Source organism: Anarrhichthys ocellatus, unplaced genomic scaffold (genome assembly GCF_004355925.1).
Source record: "Anarrhichthys ocellatus isolate YVR2014 unplaced genomic scaffold, GSC_Weel_1.0 scaffold28, whole genome shotgun sequence".
Lineage (NCBI taxonomy): Eukaryota > Metazoa > Chordata > Actinopteri > Perciformes > Anarhichadidae > Anarrhichthys > Anarrhichthys ocellatus.
Window position 1 is genome coordinate 1,882,792 of NW_022280058.1, and position 25,195 is coordinate 1,907,986.

General features: G+C 43.5%; 5 protein-coding genes and 2 non-coding genes across 8 annotated transcripts in view; 2 read left to right on the top strand and 5 right to left on the bottom strand.

The window, feature by feature from the left end:
• The window catches only part of ern2 (endoplasmic reticulum to nucleus signaling 2), a 13,226-nt gene extending 11,393 nt beyond the window's left edge, over window positions 1–1,833 (bottom strand). The window contains exons 1-4 of the mRNA XM_031863050.1: window positions 1,315–1,833; window positions 600–717; window positions 475–508; window positions 72–144 (exon numbers count right to left, since the gene is read on the bottom strand). Coding sequence (XP_031718910.1) covers window positions 72–144; window positions 475–508; window positions 600–717; window positions 1,315–1,404 — 315 coding nt within the window. The 5' untranslated portion in view covers window positions 1,405–1,833. The remainder of the gene's footprint in view (window positions 1–71; window positions 145–474; window positions 509–599; window positions 718–1,314) is intronic.
• A 9-nt stretch (window positions 1,834–1,842) lies between these two features.
• On the bottom strand, window positions 1,843–5,890 carry LOC116391991 (carbohydrate sulfotransferase 12). Its single transcript, XM_031863069.1, has 5 exons — window positions 5,258–5,890; window positions 4,877–5,019; window positions 4,063–4,191; window positions 3,740–3,932; window positions 1,843–3,088 (listed from the first exon to the last, which is right to left on the bottom strand). Exons 1-5 carry the CDS (start codon window positions 5,789–5,791, stop codon window positions 2,816–2,818), a joined length of 1,272 nt encoding a protein of 423 aa, XP_031718929.1. The 5' UTR covers window positions 5,792–5,890; the 3' UTR covers window positions 1,843–2,815.
• Window positions 5,891–8,078: 2,188 nt separating this feature from the next.
• eif3ba (eukaryotic translation initiation factor 3, subunit Ba) lies at window positions 8,079–15,166 on the bottom strand. The gene is made up of 19 exons (XM_031863062.1): window positions 14,939–15,166; window positions 13,916–14,108; window positions 13,706–13,825; window positions 13,554–13,611; window positions 13,250–13,378; window positions 12,983–13,140; window positions 12,494–12,625; window positions 12,317–12,383; window positions 12,187–12,233; window positions 11,884–12,094; window positions 11,725–11,797; window positions 11,517–11,639; window positions 11,328–11,406; window positions 10,873–11,011; window positions 10,618–10,743; window positions 10,305–10,382; window positions 9,855–9,963; window positions 9,656–9,768; window positions 8,079–8,632 (listed from the first exon to the last, which is right to left on the bottom strand). The coding sequence occupies exons 1-18, from the start codon at window positions 15,036–15,038 to the stop codon at window positions 9,668–9,670; spliced, it is 2,043 nt and encodes a 680-aa protein (XP_031718922.1). The 5' UTR covers window positions 15,039–15,166; the 3' UTR covers window positions 8,079–8,632; window positions 9,656–9,667.
• LOC116392192 (small nucleolar RNA SNORD60) lies at window positions 10,481–10,568 on the bottom strand. The gene has a single exon (XR_004213318.1). It is a non-coding gene; the product is annotated as a small nucleolar RNA SNORD60 (small nucleolar RNA).
• LOC116392193 (small nucleolar RNA SNORD60) lies at window positions 11,095–11,179 on the bottom strand. The gene has a single exon (XR_004213319.1). It is a non-coding gene; the product is annotated as a small nucleolar RNA SNORD60 (small nucleolar RNA).
• A 40-nt stretch (window positions 15,167–15,206) lies between the features above and the next one.
• brat1 (BRCA1-associated ATM activator 1) lies at window positions 15,207–22,128 on the top strand. Of its 2 annotated transcripts, none has more exons than XM_031863053.1 (12): window positions 15,207–15,480; window positions 16,169–16,317; window positions 16,392–16,539; window positions 16,644–17,064; window positions 17,213–17,338; window positions 17,491–17,582; window positions 17,669–17,772; window positions 17,883–18,072; window positions 18,517–18,590; window positions 19,624–19,708; window positions 19,793–20,076; window positions 21,024–22,128. In XM_031863053.1, exons 1-12 carry the CDS (start codon window positions 15,354–15,356, stop codon window positions 21,846–21,848), a joined length of 2,625 nt encoding a protein of 874 aa, XP_031718913.1. In that variant the 5' UTR covers window positions 15,207–15,353; the 3' UTR covers window positions 21,849–22,128. The 2 variants fall into 2 exon arrangements, with proteins under 2 accessions (XP_031718913.1, XP_031718914.1); XM_031863054.1 differs by having other exon boundaries at window positions 17,216–17,338.
• Window positions 22,129–23,692: 1,564 nt separating this feature from the next.
• The window catches only part of LOC116391994 (GRB2-related adapter protein-like), a 5,584-nt gene continuing 4,081 nt past the window's right edge, over window positions 23,693–25,195 (top strand). Inside the window, exons 1-3 of the mRNA XM_031863071.1 lie at window positions 23,693–23,919; window positions 24,055–24,152; window positions 24,571–24,690. Of these exons, the coding sequence (XP_031718931.1) occupies window positions 23,842–23,919; window positions 24,055–24,152; window positions 24,571–24,690 (296 nt within the window). The 5' untranslated portion in view covers window positions 23,693–23,841. The remainder of the gene's footprint in view (window positions 23,920–24,054; window positions 24,153–24,570; window positions 24,691–25,195) is intronic.

A 25,195-nucleotide genomic window follows, 5' to 3' on the forward strand; every position in this document is an offset into this window, starting at 1 on the left:
CACACACACACACACACACACACACACACACACACACACACACACACGCACACGCACACTGCATTGTTTACCATCAGGCCTTCCTTGTGTTTGCCGCCCAGGACATACAAACTGCCATCATTGGGGTCTGGGAGAAAACCCGGCCTACGAAAAAGAACATTCAGACAGCAGTCCAGTGATTATTTGAAATATATTTAAATTCCTTTTACCTCTTTTGGCACCAATACTTTATCCAGTACGTTTCAAATACCTTTGTTTGAGTCAAAACATTTTGTCTAAAAAAAATAAAAAATGCAGCTGTACAAGCGTGAATAAAATAATGTAAAGGAACTATCTAATCCAAGAATAAGTACACAAGACTACAAATCTTCCTACTTTTGTTACATGACAGCATTCAATACTTTGCTAATCACAAAAAAAAACACTCAGTCCTATATTTGTATGAGTACTTGCATGTATTTGTGTGTTACTCACTCTGTGAGGTAGACAGGTACTTGAATAATGGGGTCTGAATGAAATCAAAGAAAGATTTAATGAGAAATATGTTAGAATAGAATTAGAAATTCATGAAACAGTACTGACGTCTATGTGTAATGAACCTTCTCTGAGGGTCCACTTGATGTCTCCTGACTGTTTGGAGACAGCATGCAGACTACCGTCCATTGTGGAGACGAACAGGAGGGATTCTGGGAGGGTGACAGATCTGACCCCTCCAACCTGATGGGCCACCAGGAAGAAAGAGAGAAAGAGAGAGAGAGACTTTAAGCCAGGTGTCATGTCATGTATCTGAGATTTCATCATAGCTGGACTAGAGCTTGTGTGTGGACGTCTGTGGATGTGTCAGTGGGTTGACAGTCCAGCTCAGCTCTCATAATTATACCGTGTTCCTCATATAGCAGGATATCCTTATCCTTCCCCCCTCCTCCCAATACCTACACTTATACTCAATGCTGAGAACATGTGTGTGTTCACCACTCCCATATTTACCCACCAACGGGTGGCAACTGGCAACGCACAACTGAACTCTTGAGTCAAGAAGACGTGCACAGAGACGCTCAATGCATGCACGCACGCGCAAACACACACACACACACACACATACATAGAGAGAGGCAGTATTAACTTTCTTCAGGCAACTTGCACTCAACGTCCTATCATCATATCACGGCAACTTTACTCGAGCCTGAAATAGACACAGAAGCGCAGTGGGATGCCAGTTGCGGTCCGTGCTGCGCATAAATAGCAAGACCCAATCAGTATTAACAACAACAACAGGAACACCCCACGCACAGTTTAACGTGACAAACTTTATACCTGAAACAGCTTGCCGTCCCAGGACAGCAGGAGGAGAGACAGCAGCAGGCGTCCCAGAGCCCCCATGACCCCCAACACTCTTTGTTTCATGGCTCTGAACAAACGGAGCTCTATTGAACTAACAACAGAGGTCGAACTCTCTCTCCATTTCCAGCGCGGGCGTCCATCTGTCACAAAGTTAGTCCGCACCGGCCGTTTAACATCGCAAACAAGCCGCGCGCGTAGTCCTTAAACACGGCGAAAGCTACGCTTAGCAGTGCCGCTTTAAATCCATAATAACAGCAACGCAGCCGTTGGACATAATTTATTTCCGTGTTGGGACGGAACCGGTGACGTCGGGACAGAACTGTCAAGCAACGAGGAGGGTGGTGTCCAACAACGCCCCCCTTGCGGAGTGACAGGAGGCTCGGCCAATGGGAGGAGAGGTTTGGAACAGAAGGGGAGGGGCTGTAGAAAAGGCTGGAACACGTGGAAACAGACAGCAGGACAGTTGTGAACGCAACAACAGCGGCTTTTTGTGCAATAGAAAGTAGTGGAGGGCGTGATTGTTTGTCGTTCACTCTCTGTCTATACACTCCCTACAGCACTGGTGTAATGCAGCGAAGTACGTTTACTCAAGTACTGTGCAAAATTTGAGGTACAAATTTGAGGTACTTGTTCTTTGCCTGAGTATTTCCATTTTATGGAACTAGACTTTACACTTCTATATTTCTGAGTACAACCCTTTCTTCCTTGTATGGATACTCATACTCCACTACAATTTAGAGGCGAATTTTGTACTTTAATATAATTTTACACTCTGTAAGGCGTCATTCTACATATTAAGTACTTTTACTATTGATACTTGAGTACTTTTTGGTGAAAATACTACTATAGCCTCCTTTTACTTTAGGATGCACTCCAATACTTTCATACATTTGGAAGACTCACCTATAGATTGAATTTCGAATGGTAAAAATCAAAGCAGTAGAGGATACCCTGATATCTAGTATGTATCAAGCTGCAAAAATGCTGGATCCTTATACCCATAATGTAGCAGTAGCATCTTTTCATTAGACCTTCAATGCCTGGTAAACACCCACATCTTTCAAACTATATGCCAACAGTTGGTTTAACCTTTACTTAAAATTAAGAAGTCTCTTGATTTTTTGTTAGAAATTAGTATTTTTAAAGCCTACAGTTGATAACGGTCCTCCACAGCTACAGAAGACATATACAACTGTTGCGTGGTACTCCCTGGACTATTAAACAGACCTTACTTACGATTAACTATTTTTACATAGTGGTATTGCCACTTGAATATTTCTTCCACATACACAGTAAAAATAAAGTCACATATACAAAAACACTTTATTTCTCTGCCAGACATTTCCCTTCACGGAGATGTCAGTCAACAGTTCTTTCCCAATGACTTACCGAAATACTATTCAAAGTGCCTTTACATGGGGAAACCAGACTGGGATAACGCAGCTTGTAAGAAGGTCCTTTGGTTCGGCGTGGTCTACTGGTGGAGCGTGCTGTCAGGTTTGGGATAGCCAAACAACTCAAAGTCTGGTTCATACAGCTTGTACAGTTCTCTCCTCATTGTTATGGGAATCTGTGCAAACCAGTCTCTTTCCCAGCTGGCTGCAGTGCGGTTTCGAGCCCCTGAAGGGAAGCGTAGCAGCTGATCCACCTCCAGAAGCTTCAGCAGGTGCTTCGCGTCTGTTTCCAGGGTTTCTAGTCGCCCAATGAAGTCATACTTCACCTGGCATGGATGGCACAGACGGTACACCTGAAACACACAAAAAGCAGGCGTACAATTTTATAGCTGCGTCCGTTTGTGCGTCTGTTTGTAATACCTGAAACAAAGTGCGAATGGCAGAGATGATAGGTAAGGGCAAGAAATCCATGTTATACTGGTATGGTCTTTTAAAGCTAGGGTTGGCAATCTTGAGAAACTAGCAAGAGTATGCTAGATTTTAAAAAAAACAATCCAACAGAAAAACCGAGCCCTAACTCTTTTCCAATGAAGGTAGTTAGAAGCACTAGCTCCAATAGTTGCTAAACCTAGCAAGAAAGTCGCCAAGTCGGCAACACTGATATCACGTCCCTTCAGGTCAACTTCCAAAGCCACTCCCCCAAAATGATCATAATGAACGTAAACAATAATTTAATTAGTGCCAAATTGATTGGACCGGCTTATTACAATCCTGCGACGGCCACAGATACCAGATCTTTATATGATTCTTTTATTGCTGTCAGGATGTAATGAGAATTTCAACAAAAATATAAATTAACCCTGCCTTTAAAAAATGATGTAGAAGTTGAATATGAACAACAGGGGGGGGTAAGTATGCAGAGTAACCTCACGGCATCCAACCATCTGAGAAATAATGTCAAACTGTATCAAGTGGAGCCTTTCACTGCTGTGTGAGACAAGTACCTGCTGCCAGTGTTCGTTGAAGATACTCTCCCTCTCGGTCTCTGCATCCAGCAGGTATGTGATAAACTGCTGAAATGTCGGCTTGATTCCCGCTGCAAACGCCTCCGCCGCTGTCTCTGGCAAACCGCCTGACACGTTAGCATAACGACGCAGCATGACAGAGCCAAACTGCTTGTAGAAGTCCTCGTTGGGCCTTAAAAACAAACACAAATTCACCCAATTCAAGAATGATAGGACTGCAGTTGAATCAACAGTGTAGCCCATTCCTCACCCTTAAATCAAACACTTACACACCCATGTAACCCGCTCTATCTGACACACACCTTTCAAACTTGTTCCCGAAGGCCGAGATAAGACGCACAAAAGGGTCTCGTACAAAAAGAAACTTGGTGTAGTGCTGGAGCTTGAGTGCCATCAGGTGGCGGGACAGAGAACCATAATGGGGCCAAAACCTGGCAAGAGACACAAACAGCACACAACACCATGAGAGCAGATCTTTAGTTTTGTCCTGATTGTAACGCTTTTTGAGGGTTAGCTGCTTAGTCCCATGCAATACTAAAAACATTTGGCCACTAAGTGACTTGAAAACAAAGCCTGATCAGTCCTTAAGGGGACAAAAAGGTGTCTTGTATATCAGTGCAGATAGAAAAAAACATATGTTCAGATATATATCCAAACACAGACAGCTCCTGAGAGACAGAGAAAGGTCTGTCTGTGCTGCAGCATCAACCCCCCCGCCCGTCTTTTCCACTCCCCTCTTCCAAGAGTCAACTCAGTGAATAACTCCTTCAGCTCTCGTGTAGTTCCTCAAACGGTTATACTGAATAATTAAGTGTTTCCGTAGAGCTGTCTGAAAAAGGAACACCGTGGAACTTTTCATTAATTAACGCCTCTTTGAAAACAAGTGGAGACAGAATTACTAAAGAGACAAATCGTACAGTGACTTACAAACTGAGTCTGCTTAAGTTTCTTAAGTTCTGGATAGACACTCTGATTTATTGGTAGATTTTACTTTGTTGTCTTTGTGAGTGTGCTTGGCTAACCCAAACTAGCTCTTCTCCTGCCGATTTCAACACAGATCTGTCGTCCACAATGTAGCATTATCAGGGAGTGTGTGTGTGTGTGTGTGTGTCATACTTGGCAAAAGTGAGGTGGAGAGAGGGGTTGTGCACGAGGTGAGGAGGTACAGCCTCTGGGTCAGTGTAAGGTTTTCCTGAGGAGGGCGAGATCAGAGACTGAGACAGGACCACCATCACTCGCTTCCAGTTGGTGCACGCCACCTGAACGGAGAACAACGATGGAGGGAAAGAAAAGGGAAAGACGAGGCATTCGAAAAAGACAAGAGGGCACACGAACACGTGTTTGTGAATGTTGACAAACGCTAGAGAAATGAAGAACTGTGATTTTAAGATGTTTTTTTGTCTTTCTTGCTATTTTTCTCACACTTAGATCCAAACAAAGTGAACTAACCCACCACCCTTATGTTCACACACACACACACAAAAAAGACAGCTGTACCTTGGGGACGTAGCAGTAGATAATCTGGTGGGTGTCATCCACTATAAGGTGATCCAGCTCCCCGTTTGGGATCTGCTCAAACGCCCGAGTCCTTCCGGGGAATTCAACAGCGTCCTGTCCTGAACACACATCCACGATCCTCTGCTTCCTCGCCTCCTGTTCCCTATCGTCCTCAGCATTATGACTTCTCTCCTTCTCCTCCTCATCCTCCCTTGTTTCCTCCTTCCTCTGTACTTGTTTGTCCTTCCCCTCCTCCTCTGTGTGCGCCCCAGCCGCTCCCCCCGTCTCCTCAAGCACCAGTGTTGTACTTTGAGCAGTAGTGGGGATGGCGGAGGAAGTACTGGTCTGGGCTCTGCTGGTGTACGTAGAGTGCGAGGGCCCAGCAGTCGTCCGAGGGTGAGGCGACATGTGTTTGGGCTCCTGCAGCGGGTAGAGGTTGAAGCCTCCGACGTCGTCCCAGCAGACGATGATCAGCAGGATCATAAACAAAGACACCAGGATGAACGCCACTCGTAGACCACGCCATGTTCCCATGGTTATACCCGATCCAGAGCCGCGATTGGTGGGGGAACGTGGAACAGGTTATCTCAGCTCCACGGTGGCCATCTATCGCGGAAGGACACACTTCCTGCTTGCCAGCTACAACTGAAAGAAACAGGAAATGTAACTCAGACTCGTGTTCCTTTTTTACGGTGGAATTCATGGAGGCAACGACACACTGATTATAAAATACAAAAACTGGATATTATTGACAGAAGCTGTGTGATACCAGATCAATCCTTCAGTGGCTCTAACTGACAAAACGCATACTGGGGGTTCACTGACAATGGTGGAACATAACTAAGTACATCTACTCAAATACTGTATTGGTACTATGGTACTTTCTACTTCTACTACTCTGAGTTAACATTTAAGAATATCAATATTTTCAGCTCCTCTCAACCCCTCTAGGAGAGTAATGGCTGAAAGCAGCATGGCCAAATGTTTTTCTTCTGCTTTGTGGAACAGCTAAAAGATGTAGTTCCTTATAAAGTAACAAAGGAATTATACAAACACTTTAAAATAGTGTGTGAGGATAAACACTGCCAAACCTGTTCTCCTCAGAGACATGTAGCTGATCTATAAAGCAATAGTACATCATTTATGAACAATAAATTAAAAAATGATTTACAGTTAAAAGCTCTTCATAAAGAATGTGTACACAATGAACATGATGCACAATGCAACATTGTATCAGCTGCCTGGTTACCAAGGCAACACCAAGCAGCATCCCTAATTTAACTTTGGTTGAGTGGTTCGGTTAAACCAATAACAATCAAAATGGAACAAATTACACTGCACTAAACTGAAATGAAATACCATCATCATATCCTGCACATATACGCTCTCCAGGTGACTGCCTCGAACATGTCGAAACACAGTCGGGTGAATTTTACAAAACAACCATTCAGGCATCGATTCATCTGAGGCTTATAATTTGAAACAGGCGGTGCGGAACGCTAACAAGAGTACGTAAGAGCCTGTGGTGACATTTTTACAAACCAGAAACAAACAAGCATAATCAACGATAAAGGCTGGCTGATATTGAGTGAAACACAGCCCTCGTATATTATGTGAAAGGTGCTAAATGCTAAATGAATTGTAAGTATTGAGGTTTAACACCTAACACCTCTAAGTTAATTCAAATAAAGAGGCCTGTTGTAGATTTGAGGTGACATCAAATGTTGCAGCATCTTTAAACTTGATTAATGATCAGATGTTGTGTAAGAAGGTACATTTGAGAACATCAGTTTTACACGACGTTCCTACCTGTTAAGTCAAGTCTTCTATAGATAAGATGTTAGTTGACTGTTCTGTTCCTCGTGTTGAACATCACAGTGAACATCTGTACATACATTAGGTCTTTACGTAGGTTAATGAGGTAAAAGATCTCTGCAGCCTATAGAGTTAACATGGAGTGGAACAACACTGTGCTGGCACATCAAGAACTAGCTGTTCTCTGTATATCCTGAAAACTGTGAGGCAACATGTTGGATATAGAACTGCACCGTAATTATGGACATTGGTCAAAGTAACCTGCTGGAAAACTTCCCAACAAAAGTCTTTGCAATGACAGACCGGCTATCCAGAAGAGTAAAGAGAAAGCCATGATAATGGCTACATAAAATCTTTCATAACCACAAAGTACAGAGTAGATATGAAGCAGTGAAGGACCTGGACTTAGAATATTTTGAACTACGACATTTAGAAATAAGAAAATCATCTGATCATGAAGAAATTTCACCTTAAGCACAATAAAAAAAAAGTAGTTTCTTAAACCTCAGATGCAGTGACCTCAGTATCAGATGATACCCAGCTGAGCTTCAAACTGCAGCTTCTGAGGACAGTTATCGGTTTATCAAATGTGAAACAATAAAAGGTTTATAGTTATCTTAAATTTGTAAACTGGTAATGTGGCAGATGTATTGAATGCTCAATAGATGTGTTCAGAACTGTACACAGGGTGGAACTAATACACATCCATCAGTGAGATCTGTTGACTGTACTTTGAAATGCCCATCAGCTTTCTGGAGCTTGAGGTGATGTCTTAAAATAGCTTGTTTTGTACGAACAACAGTCCAAAGCTTGAAGATAACTCATTGAAAGTGATTTAAAACATCCTCACATTTGAGAGGCTGGAACCAGAGTACGTGTTTCTTTTTTGGTTCATAAATGACTTCAACTTATCATCAAAATGGTTGTTCATGTCACTCAAGCTGAACAGGAAGAGAGCACAGACGATGCCCTCTTCAATGAAGAACCAAACAGTGAGACAGTCAGGTATCATTGTGTTTGAATGTTTATTTAAAGTTATTCCCACTGCGCACCCCCTCCCTGTGTGAAAGCCTAATCTGAAAGGAGGAGGATACAGGCCACTATAGTGCCACATCAGCACATTTATAACAAAGGCTGCTCGTTTAGCCACAACACCATCACCCCACACTGGTATGGCCCTCTGATAACACACTTGCATGGTGAGGCTAGTTCATAACACAACCCCTGTAAAAAGAAGGTCCGATGAGAGACGGGGCTGAGGTTAGAGAGCAAGTTATTCCAATCGATGAATAGAAAAAAAAAAGGAGACAGTATTACTAAATACCAAGTTCCACAGGAAAAAAAAATAAAAAAAAAGATGGTGTGAGACAAAGAGAAAATATTAAATACAAAGTATCCTCTCTTGTCCAGGGATGTGGCTGTTGATCCGCAAGGCGTGCTTTGATGATGTCACTAAATATGAATGTTAAGGTTCTTGAACCCCAAAATTCACAGCGTGGTCGTCGTCCTCCAATCAATGACGCAGTTCCTCTCTCCTCCTTCCACACAACAACGGATGGACTGAAAGAGAGGGAGAGGGAGAGGGAGAGAATACAGATTAAGAATTAAACTGTTTGTTATCTACATAAACGGGGACAGAGGGAAACATACGCCCACAGTGGTCATCAGTCTTAAAGGTTGAACTCATTAGCAGACGTCCCTAATTTCCCCCCCGATGTTGATTCATTTTGTCCACGTTTTTGTTTGAGTACACAAAACAAGAACTTTCAGTCATCAAGTTCAGCAGATGAGATCCGTTATAAAAGGCAGCAGGTTTCCATTGAATAAATCTAATAAAGATACTGACGTCAAACATTTTTCCTCTAATTCTTGAAGCCCAGTGAAACAGAAGTTAGAGCGTCTCTAGCTTCTGTACTGCCATGTAGTCCACAGTGAAACAGAAAGAAAGTTTACAGAAGGATTTAAAGAAATCCTTTGCATTTGAACGGACCGATAAAAGGTGTTTAGGCGTATAGCGTGAAACGGAGCTACAGAAGATGTGGGCTTCACAGAGATGAAAGCCAAACTTTGCAGATTCTTCAACCGGCTCTGTGTCACAGCAGCGCAGGACGTACATGCAGACAAACGGCGCATCATCCGGTGGATGTTCATCTGCATGAACTGCGGCACCGCCAGCACCGCATTAAAACGGAGCCGGTTGAAAATCGGCAAAGTTTCCCTCGAACTAATTACACCTCAGTCAGAGTGTTTCGGAAATGAAAAAAAAAAAAAAAAAAAGCTTCTGCCCGCTAATATCCAAACACACCTTTTCCACCATATTGATCTGTTAGCTCCTACAATACACAAATGGTTCTATATGACAGGTGTGGCTAGCTGGTCGCCCAAAGTCTTATTTGATTGGATGAATTTTTGTAAATGCAGGATGAGTCAACAGACATTTGAAACGGTTGAAAAAATGATCTGACACAGATTCTTTTGACATACATTTGTCATATAACAGATGACAAATGAACAAACAACACAGGAATACAGGATTCAAACTGGGTAAATGTATTTGTCATGTCACTGGGTCGTTAATTTTACCTGCGTAGGGGACTACAGATCTCCAAGGGGAATGATTTCTTCGTTGATAAAAAACTCAATGGTCTCCTCCTCCCAGTCTTCCACATTGCTGTCCAGCTCATCAGAGTCCACTCCTGGAGGACAGAGAACAAATGTCAGTGATTTCCTTACAGAAATAGACTCTGGGGGGGGGGGGGACAACACGTGAAAAAGGTCCCACCTCCCCTGAGCTCGAGGCGGCTGCTCTTCTGATCCAGATGGGTCTGCTGTGCCGTCTCCCTGTAGCTACGGTAATCATCCATCATGGTCCTCCGCTTGTCCACCAGCTCCTACTCACAAACACATAAAACATTCAGTATCATAAAACAGAACAATGCTCTGGGTCGTAACCATGCAGCGTTTATTGATAAATGATTCCTTTGTCTCTAGTATGGAAGCTACAATTATGCAACAAAGAGATTTTGAGGAGCCTTTAAATCTCCTCGTGAGACAAAGATGGCTGAAACAGAACTTGATGTGCTTGAGCACACTTAAATTCTTCCACAATATCAACTAGTTAAAGAGGGATAATACAGATAGTTGTGACTCTACTAACTCTAGATATTAGATAAAAAGGTTAAGATATAGAAGTGACCAGCCTGGATCAGTTATAGAAATAAACATGTCAAACCTTAGAAGCCTTGGACTGGCTCAGACGATCCTTCTGCTCAAAGATCTTTGAGTATTTCTTGAGATCCTTCTTGATTATCTGCAAGAGGAAGATGGATATTTACTGTAGAAAGATAGTAAATTACATAAAATACAATGACTTAGGCGTTGCACCAATACACAGGACGTTGTAGATGTGAGCCTCAGATCAGAGTGAGAATCAGGAGCCGCAGTGCAGCTCTCATACGAGGTGTCAGAAAAGTTATTTAGTATGTCATCACTGGCTCCACACACACATAGATACAGTATGTGTATATATAAAGATGAAATTGTACCTTGATCTGTTCTATGCCGAGCAGGGTAGGAGGTCTGGGTCTCCAGAGCAGCTGACAGAAGCGATCCTTGCTGTTCTTCTGGAGAAGACGGCCCTGGAACGTCCACAGCCAGTACGCATTGTCCACCTTTAATGAGGAAAAGGATGCAAGTTCAGTATGTTGTTATGATGTCCGCGCCCCCCCCCCATCAACAGTGAATTGGTCTGGCAGGAATGAAAAAGACAAGTATTTGTGGCGTCACTTAGCAGCACGCACCTTGTGGCTCCACCAGGAGACGGAGGTGACGAGGTAGCGGCCGGTCGGGTCCCACTCCACATCAGAGGCCATGTAGTGCTCCGCTATGTTCATCATGGTGCAGTCGGACGTGTCCACAAAGGCGAGAGCTCCATTCATACTGAACGTAGACAGGAGAAGAGAAGATTATACACTCGCACACGACGACGTCATCAAAACTGACAAATATATATAAAATACTGTGAGCCTCAGATCAGAGTTAGAATCAGAGGAGCTTAGCTCTCATACGAGGTGTCAGAAAAGTTATTTAGTTTTGTCATCAGCGGCTTCTTGTTGCTGTCACTAACACACACACACACACACACACACACACACACACACACACACATACACACACACATACACACACACACACACACATATATACACACACACACACACACACACACACACACACACACACACACACAACTGACCTCCTGAGTCCAGCCAGCACCAAAAACTGTCCCTGGGGGCTCCAGAAGATGCTGTTGGCCTGCTGCTTGTCAAACATCTCTGAAGAAAAAAAGGATCAAGTGTCACAGTCAGTGGCGGTTTACTGTGCGTCCTAGACGGTGCAACCCAGAGTCAGAAAGACAGTTAGCACGCAGGTCTGATCTACTCACTCGTGAGCTCGATCTTGCCGTTGTTTTTGACATGATAGAAGGAGACGTTGATTCTGGGAGACTCTCCGTGGAGTACAGCGAACTTGCTGCCGTTGGGTTCCCATGCAAACGCTATGATGCTTTCTGCAAAGACAGAAACAAAACGAACAATGCATCAGGAAACAATTTTTTAAAAAGAATACGTTGACTGTTACTTTTATGTTCTTACCCTTCATCTCCACCACATCGACAGGAACCTGCTTCTCTCTCATGCGAAAGATTTCAAAATTGGTGACGACGCCCTGAAAAAGGTTGAAAAATAAGATTAGCATGTGATTTTTATTTGGTTTACAGTGAGGTCTCAGCAGTTTCGCCTCTTTCTCTTTACCGGTGTTCCTTTCGGAGTCCTGTCCACTTTCACACACAGGTAGTCTCCGTTTCTCTGCCAGTGCAGTTTGCAGTCGACAACATTGAAGAGGTTGCGGACGCGGATCTCCTGACGGGTAGGTATCTGCATCAGAGTCACTCTGGCTGGGATATCCTTGTCCTCGGGTACCCAGAATGCTATGATGTTGTCACCAGGAGACCATGAGAAGTCCCTGAAGATGAACAAAATGCACAGATTAGTGTCAGTATTTCCCCCAATTTAAAGCAATTACCAGAAACGCATCATAAAGGCATCATCTCTTACTTGATCCCGGAAATCTTGAGACTCTTCTTGTCGAGCAAGCCCATTGACTAAGAGGAGGAGAAAAATTACAGAAGAATTATAGCTGCACACTTCACAAATACAACTATATGTTGTCTTTGTTTGTACTTACTGGAGCCTCGTAGATGCTCAGCGTGTCTGTGGTCATCCTGGCAAAGAACTTTCCATCGTGGCTCCACCTGGGAACCAATATGCTCCGTTATATTACATTCAAATCACTGCAGGAGCGACAGCCGTGAAAGCAACATTGAAGTCATTTAGATTTCGACGACGAGAGGGAGAAACTGACTTGAATATGGGCCAGTGTGCAGAGCTCTCGCAGTGAAAGCCTCTCTTCTTGTGTCCGGTCAGAATGTCCCAGATGATGATGGCCTGTGGGTCCTCCTTTGTGTCCATCAGGGGACTGAAGGTCACCACATACCTGGAAGGCAGCACAACCACACATCAGATACGGCACTATTCATTGAACATTATCCATCGGTCATTATTAATAAACTACGGGCATGAGTTTAATAGTTTTGAACCAGGGCTTCCAGGATTTGGATCAAGTAGCTCGTCATGTTTTCTTTTCTATAGCTGTTATTTCAATGTGTCAAGATATGCATTTCATCAGTTTGGTAAAGTAAAGTATTTGGCGCAGTATCGGCAGATCAATCAGATTTGGGTCCATGTTGTATGCCTGATTTATTGAAAAGGTGCATCAGCTCACATCATTAACGCTTGAAGCCTAATCCTACAAAAGAGTCAATTAGTAGTGCTTAACAGCAGCGTTCATTACCTCTCACACGGTGAGAAGTCGATGAGGGACACGCCCTGATGGCTGAACCTCTGGATCTGCTTGAACTTCTCGCCGCCCCACAATGCAATGCCACGTTGGTGGAAGGTGGCCAGGTAGGTGCCTTTAGGAGACCAGCGCACGTACGTCTCAGTCCAGCGCTGCATCAAGATACAAAAAAATGTCATCAGTCTGCAAGCCAACCAGTACTGTTGATTTACATTATAACCTCTATTAACGCAGCAGTTCAAAGCGAGACCAACTACTTACTGCTCTCTCCTCAGATACGATTGGCTCCTTAGCATCGTTGTCGAAAATGGCGGTCCTCTCCCCAGCTTCGTAGATCACACTGTACTGGTCACGACAGTCTGTGTCCTCGATCCAATGGCGCATATTTCCCTGAACAGACAGACATTTTGGCATATTAATTTGTTGATATCGAGTTGCGTATTTTAAAGGATTACTCCGGAGCGAATCCTCCCATTTCTGCTAAATTTAAGAAATACAAAAAGCCCACATAATAACCTACTTATGATTAGTAAAAGGAAGTATTTGTTGAAAATAAAATACTCACAAAATCTTTAAACAGCTGCTTCTCAGGAGTTTCCCACTCATCACTGATGTTCATGTACCTGGGGAAATAAGCAAACAGAATTACTCTACTTGTCTCACACACACATTTGCTGTCACATTTGCTGCATCTCTTATCAGACACTGAGCACTTACTTGTCAAAGTCAGTGAAGAGATTGACTCTAAATGTATGTTGTTTGTCGAGTTTGTATCCATCTGCGTTCTTTACCGCCTCGAGGGCCTGGGAGGGACCACCATACTCCAAGAAGATATACCTGCATGAGATATGGGTTTTATTTTACATCTTAATTTCACACATTAAAGCAAGAACACTTCCATAACAGTGTATAGAGCAGATCACATACCCTTTGGTCAAGCCGTCAGCCTCTGGATAGAACTCAGTGGTGATCTTGCCAAACTTGGAGAAAATCTTGTGTATGACGTTCTTGAGTTTCTCCAAGCGCTCTGGGCCCACCTGAGGGACGTTGTCCACCACCACCACAGAGTCTATGCCGTCAGCCTCCTGGGGCTTATCCTTCAGGATGTCCTCCAGGAACTCTGAAGAGAAAGAGGGGTTGGGAAAATTGGAGCGATAGTCACTCATCTGATCAGTCTGTGTTAAACTTTGCTCACAAATACAACTTAAAGCCCCAATAGCGTTCAATCCAAACCGCGAGAGACTACGGTCTTAATTTTCTTAGATTATTTGAATGATTATCAGCGCTTTTAATATATAGAAGGGAAGAGACAAGAAGATACATGCAACAAAAAGGTTCTCAGCATCTTTTGTAAAGTGCACCCGTCTTAAACTAATGCATCTAATGTTTTAGAGAGGTGTTAATCCAACTGTATTGTTATATTGGGGGCTGTGAATTGTGTCACTTTAATTAGAGAGGTGTTTCTAATGTTTAGCCTACGTTAATGGATATCAATGGTATATGGCTGTTGTATACGACTTCATTGATTTAAACTTTGTGAACGAATACACTAAGGAATCACTCGATTTGCTGATGTGTCATTTTATCTGCAGACATGAGGGGCATTGTGCACCCTGCGTTAGCATCAACGTTTATCTGATGTGAAAGTTAGCAGCTGCTTCATGCGATCCACAGACTGGAAGTTCGCAAAATGACAGACAAGGCCACAGTGAAAGGTCTGGGTGAGGCTTCAACGGCCGTGAAATGAAACAGAGTGGGTTAAGGAAAATGGCGATGTACCGTTATATGTTTTATAACCTGGTAATAACATCTCAAGGTTTAAACATTATAGTCCAGTAGTCGGAGTGACAAGCCAACTCTCACTGTAGCATTTGTAGTACATATATCACGGCTGGTGGCTAACTGTTAGCAACAGGCCAGAAAGCAGCGGCGTTTCCTGCTCGCACTCACCCTCATCTTCGATGTCATCTTCGAAGTCCTCCGGGTCGCTGAACGAGGGCTCCTCCTCGTCATACTCGGGGTCGTCCACCATATCCACCGTATCTTGCATTTATCAGGTACTACGAGACGGATTTCTCTCCACTACGGAGCAAAATCCCAAAAATTAAGAGGCTGACGGTCCTCGACCGGTGCGGCACCATGTGCGATTTTGTGAAAATGGACGACGTGACGGAAACGTAACACCGGAACTGGTTCGACAGGGAAGGACGCGCTGCAAGGGAGGGGGGGGGTAGAGTTGTAAACGCTCACATTTACACTGAAAGAAGAGGGAAGCCACGCGCGATGGACGTTTAGCTAAACTATAAGCTATGTATGCTTCAGTGTGACTTTTAGCTGCAAAGTTGTATCCACACACGTTAGCACCATGGATAGAGAGTGTGTGTCGCTGCTGCCCAGTGTGTGTGAGGTGCTGGCGGCCCCAGGGAGGTCTCTGCCCGATGACACCAGCCTGGAGAAACTGTTGGACTGGTTCTCAGGGCTCACCGAGGCTGGTTAGTACCGAACTTGGTGGGAAAGTTTCGTTATCTTGTCCTTAGTCCTGCCTGCTTCTCTTTCTGGTTTCCTTCCTCTCAAGGTGGAGCTTTCAGGGGCTTTACTTTTGCTATATGTTACACCCAGGTAACTGCAAAGATATAAGGCTGAGTCACTGTCTGGCATTTCATGTGTAGTCATTTATTTGATTACTTGTCTGGAAAATGTAACCACTAAAGCACAATATAATCCAAAATAGGGCTGCAAGTAACAATTGTTTTGATCTGCAGATTATTATATTATTTTGTCTAAAAAATGTCATAAAATAGGTTCACAGCCAAGTTCTAATACTGGGACAATAACAGGAGATAAACGGGTATACAAAATAATAATAAACTCATTTATTTAACACAACATAATGAATGAATGTCAGTCAGTAGGGAGTGGGTGAGTGAAATATGCCACATGGATGGTGTGCTGTTATTATTTATCTTGATATAATACTTACATGGTGCATATTCCTAAATAAATGCATCTATTAGAGTGAAGCTGCTGTTTGAAGTCTGCCAAAGGCAAAGTGATACATAGAAAATGCACAAAGAGTGCGGAGAACAGGGGGGATCTACCTTGAGTTATTCCAACCGAGGATGGATAGATGGATGTTAGATCTGTGCCACTGTCTCATGTCCACCTTTTCTCCTCATGAAGGCGGATCTCTGCTGGAGGCCTGTCCATGCCTGCTTGAATTCACATCCACTGTGGTTCACAACACCGCTTCAGACCCCGGTGTCCTCTCCTTCACCCTCAGACTCACCGGCTTAATGGCTGCCGCTGAGGACGGCTTCAAAAAGCTTCAGGTGGAGTTAATGACACCTTGTACTTTTTTTACTGTTAAAACAAATTCTGACTTTGGTGATGTTCCCGCCTGCAGGAACGCTCGGTTCTGAACCAGGTCTTCCACCTACAGCACTGGCAAGAAGCTGGACTCTGGGAGGATCCCTGTCTACGGATCGGCTGGATCCAGGGCTTACGGAGCATGCTGCAGCACCCAAAGGCTCTCGGTTTCTTTGTGCAATCAGGTGACTTTTCATGTAGGAAGTGATACCATCTCTCCTAATATGTTGTATATTATAAAAGAGGGAGGGACGCAATATTTAATTCATATAATCTATTTTCCTCACAGATTTCATTGACCCGCTCCTTCAACTCCAGACAGACACGAGTCTGTTCGTTGCCTCAGCTGCCAATCAAATGCTCGCCCACATCCTGCTCTTCTTTCAGCCGGTCTCGTGTCTGGGATGTAACGGCGTAGATAAGAAAGAAGAAGAAGACGACGACGGGAGGACGCATACCAGCGGAGAGTACACTGCTGCTGTCACGGCGATCTCAGAGTACCTCAAGGTGTCGTTGGTTCCCAAAAAATACACAAAGCTCCGTCAGAGTCTGCAGATCCTCAAACTGCTGGCCCTGCTCCTGGCCCAGGCCGGGCCTCCTCTCTGGGACAAGCTGCTCCACACAGTCGCGGACTCTCTGGAGGAACTGGTGACGGCAGGCTGCAGTCAGCTCACGTTGCCTCTGATGGACGTCATTCTGGCTGCATGCAGGTAGACCGTCTCTCTCATATGAACACAAACAGTGCAACACGGGAAAAGTAGTAGTAGTAGTACTAGTGTAGAGCTGAATTGATCAAGTGAAACCCTTTTTTGTGTATGAGCGGATTCAGTGATAAACGGCGTCCCTGTTTGTCTGCAGCAGCTCCGGCGCTGATGAACGTGTGCCAGACCAACGCGTCGGCCGTCTTCTGTCGGCCATGTTGAACGTTAACAAACCCGCTGACCTCATTCATGCTGCAGCCGCTTTTCTTCGCCGAGGTCACCAGTAAGCATCAGTTCACAGCACGACTTCACGCTCGCATAGAGAATGTGTCTTCAGTACAACCTCAGCCTTCTGATACCAGGTGGTTCAAGCAGTAGAAAACATGCATTCATTTACCCGTGGGTGCTGTTTTCTTCTTCTGTGTTTCTGAGCAGTGATATTGTCCACACAACCCGGGCCGTGAGAATACTTCTGCTACCCCTCCACATTGTAACTGGTCAAACTCTACTGGGCACAAACACCACTGGTAAAACACACAGATACACACAGAAATAAAGAATTATAAAGCATGTTTAGCACCTTTTATACATTGATGTACTTTTGTTCCTGCAGCAGACGAGCATCAGTCTTCAGTGGTAGAGCAGCTGAAGTGTAAAACCTCCTGCATCTCCATCATCTGTGTCTGTCTGACAAACACACCACGGATCACACTCTCGGTGAGGCTGCAAAGACAACCAGAGGAGCTGGACTGTATTCTTTATGTGCAGCAGACTAACATCACTGCCTCTCTCTCTCTCTCTCTCTCTCTCTCTCTTTGTCATCCCAGCCTTCCGGCGTCCTCCCCTGTCCTCCAGATTTAATCGTCACTGCAGTTCTGTCACTGTTAAGGATCTGCAGCGGCGTCTCCTCCTCCTCCTCGTCCACCAGTTGCAGTGAGGTTTGCAGGAATGTAATCGGCAGTGGCAAAGTTCAGAAATGTGCCCTCGAGGCTCTGACGGCTCTCAACAGCAGCCCAGGTAACACTGTGTGTTTATGTGGGACGATCCTGACAGAAATAATGTTCTCTTTTCTTTTGCTAACCACTTTTACTTGAGCCTGAAGGAAAACTTTATTGGAAAGACAGCCACAGTGGTAACAGAATTTAGCTGAACATGGCAATATAACATATGACATTAAATTAAAACTACAATTTAATCAAACGCCTCAAATAATTATTGGAAACATGTCGCACAAAAATAAAGAAGATCTTAAGTTATTTGCTCGGTACTAAGAGCCCCAATTTGTCTAAAAGTAATTATATCTAATAAAACAAAATAGAAGAAAGTCAGATAAAATATCATTATGCACTGACACAAAAATAAATGCTGCAGTGTATGAACATTATGTGTTGTGTGTGTGTGTGAAAAAGTGTTTTTCAGGTTGAAACATCTAGCATGTGTCCTCCATCTTGTGTGTTTCAGGAGCGAAGGAGAAGATCAGTGAAGTGTTCACGGTTCTGATGCAATATCTGGACAATCCTGATTCGGATCCCACTGTAAGTTGTGTTTCTGTTTTTATTTCAACTTTCAACCTCTGCTGGGGAGCAGTGACTTAGAAGAAGACACCATCACTCACAGATTCTCTTAATCTTAACCTGTTAAAAGGTATTTAAAAAATAAAATCTTGTAGCTTTAAGAGCAGGACGTAATATTTCAGTTAAATAACCTTTATTGTAATTTTAAACATCTACTCTACACAATGTAAGCAGATGTTTCTTTTCCATACTGATGTGTATATGCTGTCATGTATAGAAGCAATGTATTTGAGAGTGGAACCGTGGTATCGGGGTTCAAAATAAGCACTATCCACCGGCCAGATGCTGCTAAAATATGCATGTTGCTGGTAGACAAACAAACAATGTTAATCTATTGAGTGTCTGGTACAATTTTTAACATTCACAAGCCATTTGGCCAGTGGACAAAGGTGAGTAGTATGACATAATAATCTCAATTAAAGGTCCACTTACTAGCCTTTTCTGCAGCTTTCAGTCACATCATCAGTTTGCTTAGTTGTCACTGTGACAGTAGAGTTGACTATAGATACTGTATAATGAGAAATTCCAAACATTCACTGGTTCCAGCATCTAAAATGTATGAATTGGTTGTTTTGCCGGTTTTTATATCGTTGAAAAAAATGTATATACCTTTTGTTTATTTTAGTTTTGGTCGGACAAAACGAGTACGTTGGGTTCTCAGAAACTGGGATGGTTAGACAAGAACCATTCATCAAGAAATGAATCTGTTGGTTAATCGATGATTCAAATAATTGTTAGTTGTGGCCTTATATAAGTAATACACACATGTGTACTATATGTATGTGTCACCTCAGATATTAACGTCTCAGTAAAGGACGGGTAGACGGGTGCGTATGCTTTCACTTTTTGACTGTTTGTGTGGTTACATGAGCGTCTCACCCACATTGACTCGTCCATATTTAAAGTCACAATGAGTCTATTTATGAGGGTTATACACATAAGCTGTAAGTCATTGTTGTTTTCTATCATTGAAGTGTCTGTCTGTGTTTCTAAGGTACTCCACAAGTCCTTCCAGGCCATAGTAAAATGGACGAGTGTGTCCACAGAGCTGTCCTTTGCAACAGACCAGCTCAGACGAGGTAAAGTTCACCAGCAGCCTATAAACACTTGTGGCTATGACACACAGTAATGTGTCCCTGAAGGTAAATGTATGTGTATGTTAGACCTCGTGGAGATAGTGAAGAAGCGCGTGTGTGACATGCGCTGGGAGGTGAGAGACTCGACGGTGGAGTTTCTGGGACACCTGGCAGGTGTGCGTGTCTCCGTGTCAACAGCCGAGGAGGTGTGCGATGCGTCCCATGTGCTGCTGGGCGGCTGCTGTACCACTCCTCTCCTGAAGGAGGCACTCCAGGATACGGAGAGCTACGTGAGAGCCAGCGCCATCTCTGCACTGGCAAAGTCACTGACACATGGCTGGCAGCAGGGGACAGCACTCAGTGAGGAGGAGGTAGGCAGACATTGTTTTACTTTCAATCTGAAAAAACAGACTAGACTTGCTGTGGTGTAAGACAGTACATCAGATGCCAGTTATCATGGATTTTTTGGATAATTGAACATAAGCTGCTGGGATCAACATTTCGGACCACGTTACAGTATTTAATATGTTTTGGTTGAGTCCAACTTTCCACACATACTGGGTTGTCATACGTTGAATTCGTCATGGTATTTCTAATCTGCGTCCACACTTCAGGAAACTTGGTGGAGAGGTAGAGACGGTCCAAATTATGGCTTCATTTCACAAAGAAAGATGAAAAAGTTCTGTAAATTTCTGTAAAATTATTGTAATTTATTTTAACCCGTTCAAATGTTATTAGACAGACATAGTACTATGTGTTCAGTCTCGGATGTTAAAACAGCCGCGTTGATGCTGAAAACCTGGGTAGATTTAAATTGATCAGGAATCAACAAGGGAATCGGTCCAATAAGCATAATTGATAATGGCATTGGTATCAATAAAATCCTATCAATTACCACCCCTACTTGAGCCTCTGGCCACCTGTTTTATCTTGCATTTGGTCGTTTTTTCAGACTTTGCATTAACCTGTGTACATCCCGATTTCAGAAAAAATTAATAAGCAATCAATTGGTGGCAGAATATTTTCTAACCTTCTCCAATCAGAGAGGGAAGAGGGAAGACGTCGCTCTTACAGTTAAATTGTATAATTGTTTGACCATATATTTGTGTATTTGTATTTTTTTATTTATCAATTTTGTAACGTTATTATTTTCTCTTTCTGTCTTCTTTATTATTTTGTATATTTACAGTCAAAATAAACCTACTAACCCGTGTTGTTGTTCAGGACCTCTAAAGATAAAGAGAGAAATACAAACTGGAGGAACAATGTGTTTAGAAGTGAACTTGACTTTTATTGATGAACCTCTGTGTCCTTCCAGACTGAAATAGTGAGCCGGCTGCTTGAGATCCTCTCCCAGGACACAGAGGGATTCCCCAGGAGGGCTGTCGTACAATACTTCATCTCCTGGTTCTCTTCGCGCTCCTCGTCTGCATCGCCATCCGCCTCCTCAGCCTCACTCCTGAAGCAGTGCGTGCGCTCCGTCCTCTCACAGGGCAGCGCCGATCTGGACTGGGAGGTGAAAGTTCACACGCTGGAGCTGGCCGAGCTGGTGCTGGACGAAGCATTTTCAGGCCACCTGGGTTACAGGAAGGGTTCAGACAAACCTCGTGCCCTGCAGCACTCGTATGGTGTCGTCTCTGAACAGACCTACACTCTTCACACTCGCACAGAGGGTGCGGAGTCAGCATTGGCCAGCGTGGTCAAGCTGGGAGTCATCTCGGCGCTGTTGAGCGGTCTGGTTGACTGCGACAGACCTGTGGGTCTGAGAGCCTGTCGAGTGCTGATGACACTCAGAGACGCAGTCTGCCCAGATGCTACTGCTGCCGTGGCAGCGGTATCCTGTGAACTGCCTGGCTCAGGCTGGGGGCAGGAGATCAGAAAGACACTGGGGATGAAGAGGAGTGACATCGCAGCAGAGAGAGGTATCGGAGGAGCAGACGAGGGAGGTGACAGTGGGAGTGTGAGTGTGTGTGAGGCGTTGAGGTCTCTGGGTCTGGACGAGAGGCTGGACGTCCTTACTCAAAGCAGCGACCACATCCACAACTCCCCCCTCTCTCTGCTGAAGGACATACTGACCACGAGTGCCGCTCACACTCATCCAGACACACAGCCGGGGCAAGAGGTCATAGTGGACTGCTACTGACACACACACACACACACACACACTCGGCCTTATGGTGGTTTGTTATCAGTGATGAACAACGCAGTCTCAACTCAGGGTACTTTTGTGATATTTTAGCTACTTAAGTAAAAGATGAGTTTTCCTGATTTATACATGTGTACTGTTGCTACAGAGACCTGAGATCAATTTCAATGTTTCACTTTGTGATTTTTGACTTCACAAAAATTGATGCGATGAACATTCTCCTTTTGTCTGCTGTCAATTTTTGAACATTCAATATTGTAAATTCATTAAATACCAAGCAGGAAGTTGTTGATCTTTGTTGTTTTTTTCATGCTGTAATGCGTCTCTATTGCTTTTTAAGATGCATTGATTGAATGCAGTTGCACTCTTCTTTACCTCCAGCAGAGGTCAGTCACAACTCATCAATAAGAGTTCTGCACAGGCCTAAAACTGAGACCTTACAACCCGACCGGTCTCATGCTGCCAAGATACAGAGCCAAATCTAAATGTTTGCTTTATTTCATCCATTACTCTCCATTAGGGCACCAGGCTGATTTCCTTCGGCCTCACTCGCCAACACTTTCTCAGATCAGCACGTCCTCAGTGCTGAAATGTAATTAAGTACATTTACACAAGTGTTACTGGAGTATTTGTATTTTATGCTAATTTATACGGCTACTGAACATTTTAGAGATATTGTACTTTTTACTTTACTACATTTATTTGATAACTTTAGTTGATTGGCAGATTCAGATAATTAAATTTTTTTACAGTTTTTTGGGGGGCATTTTGCCTTCGGTGTGTATAGAGGAGATGCTATGCAGCAACGGGCCGTGGGTCGGATTCAAACCAGCCTTGGCCTGTGTTCTACCAGGTGAGCTACCGGGGCGCCACCAGATTCAGATTGTTAATACAAAATATACTAGACAAAGAAATGATGATGTATTATAATAGGTTAAGCAACCCGGCAGTATATATACTTGTTAAAATTAGCCCCCAAGTTGCAACATTGAAGTGATGTATTTATGTATTTATGCATCAATAATTATAATCCAGTATACATTATTTTGAAATCTGCCATTTTGCATAATACTTTTACTTTTGGTATTTTACATATATATTGACATATGACTTTTACTTCAAAGAAAGAATTTCTACACTCTGGTATTGCTATTTCTTACAAATCAAAAATGTCAGTTGTACATTAATTAACAGTTTAATATTTGCTCCTGTCCACAAATCCATTGTTGTACCACATGCAGTTTAATAACCCTAACCCTTTGTGACATTAATGTCATTTCTTTGGTCCAAAAGCCCACTGACTGATAAGCAGCCACTACTGCCTCTAAATTTGTGTGGACATATTTTGAATTATTCACCAGTTCTTGAATCAGACTTTTTCCCATTCAGTTGAACTCAAGACACAATCCATTACTCTTATGGAGAACTGTTTATCTAATAATGCAATTTAAATTCCAGGATTCCAGTCATCATAACTGCTGTAGTTGGTGAGAAACATTGTTTCATACATAGGCCTCATCATGTCAGCTGATAACTCGTGTGAATCAGCTGGAAGCACTTGGTTAACCTTTACAAAGACTTGTTATAATCATAAACACTTCAGGGCATCACATTCTATTTGAGGTTATTTTCAGTCCTTCCCCACCTCTCTTGTCTCTGATTTCCCTCATGGAAATAATCCGTTAAAGCCCCAGAGTTTAAAGTGAGTAGGTAGGCATCGGAGATGGAGATGGAGAGGGCGGTCACCACCTCCACGTGTTCACCCACTATGTAACTCAGTCACATGGAGGAACAGGGGGACACACGCGCCGAGAAAACTCTCCTCATTAACTAATGAGCAGGATGTTAGCGACTGCCCACACACACACACGCGCACTGATAATCTCATCCTGTAAAAGAGTGTCATCGCCCTGCAGGGCTCTAATCGCACAGCTGTATTCAGTCTCTTCATTCATGAAGTGAAACGGTTTTCCGTGGCCGACTGATCAGGATGGAGGCGGTGGCTCTCTTCTCTTTCGCAGCATCAGAAGCAGACGAGATCAGTTTTCAGAAAGGGGACATTATCAAGGTAAGTGTGTGTGTGTGTGTGTGTGTGTGTGTGTGTGTGTGTAAATGTTTAGGTTGACACATTTAGAGGTTTTTGAAAGTTAACAAAAAGATTGCATGTCTACATGGAAAGAATAATTGTGCATGTGTGTTATAGGTGACAGAAATGGAGGATGATTCTTGCTGGGTCACAGCAGAGATCCAGGGGAAGCGTGGCTACGTGCCAGAGAACTACATTTCCCTCCTTCCTTATCCGTAAAAAAAAGAAAATGAGTCCACATATTTTATACAGCAAATCAATTTAGGATAGAAAACAGACATTATTTCCTGCAAATATAATATTATACATGTGGATTGCTTTAACTACCATCAGTGGTTCCCAAACTTTAAGTCCACTTGTAAATTCCAGCTTGGAGTGTTACCATTGGAGGCCTGAAGAGGTGAAAGTATTCAGTAAATCACAGGCCAAAAATCTGAGAAAAGTCTGAAAATATATGCTTGTGACCCATCATTTATTCTGAGACCTTATTTAGGGTCCTGACCCCCATGTTGGGAACCACTGAGATACATAACTGAGCTGATTTTTCATCCAAAATATACTTATGCCAGCTTTCAACGTGACTATACTGTGATATATCGGCTCAAGAGGAGACATGCTTGTGTGTGTTTGTAGGTGGTTTGCAGGACGGGTGTCGAGACTTGAGGCTGAGAAGCGTCTTCAGTGGCAGGACCCTGGAGTGTTCCTGGTGAGGGAGAGCGAATCAGCTCCTGGAGACTTTTCTGTCTCCGTTAGGTCAGTGAACGCACCGCACACAAACACAAGAGACAGTCTGACGAATCTCATGCCGCAACGTTCCCCTGTTGTCTGTTCCCACATTGGGATGTTAAAATGTTTGGGTGCTGCAGTTATATTTGCATGTGTTGAATCTGCTGCACTGCTGTGATTTCCCTTTCAACCGCCATTGTGTGTCGTTAATGACCAGAGGGCTGGGCATCTGTCCCTGGGTCTGATCTCAAAAGGACAGTGAAACGACAGAATATACTGTACAACCAGAAGTGTTGCATGAAACATGCAGGCAGCAGCATCTTCTTGTCATTTGTGCAGTTGGATGCTTGTCACATTGAGTACATTAGCAAGTTACAACATCAAAGTGTGTTTGAGTGTGTGTCAGGGCTGGTGGAGGGGAGAGTCAGACTATTTAAAAATGTTGTAGGAAAACTAAAAATAGAACAGCTGCACAGACAGTGTGTGTGTGTGTGTGTGTGTGTGTGTGTGTGTGTGTGTGTGTGTGTGTGTG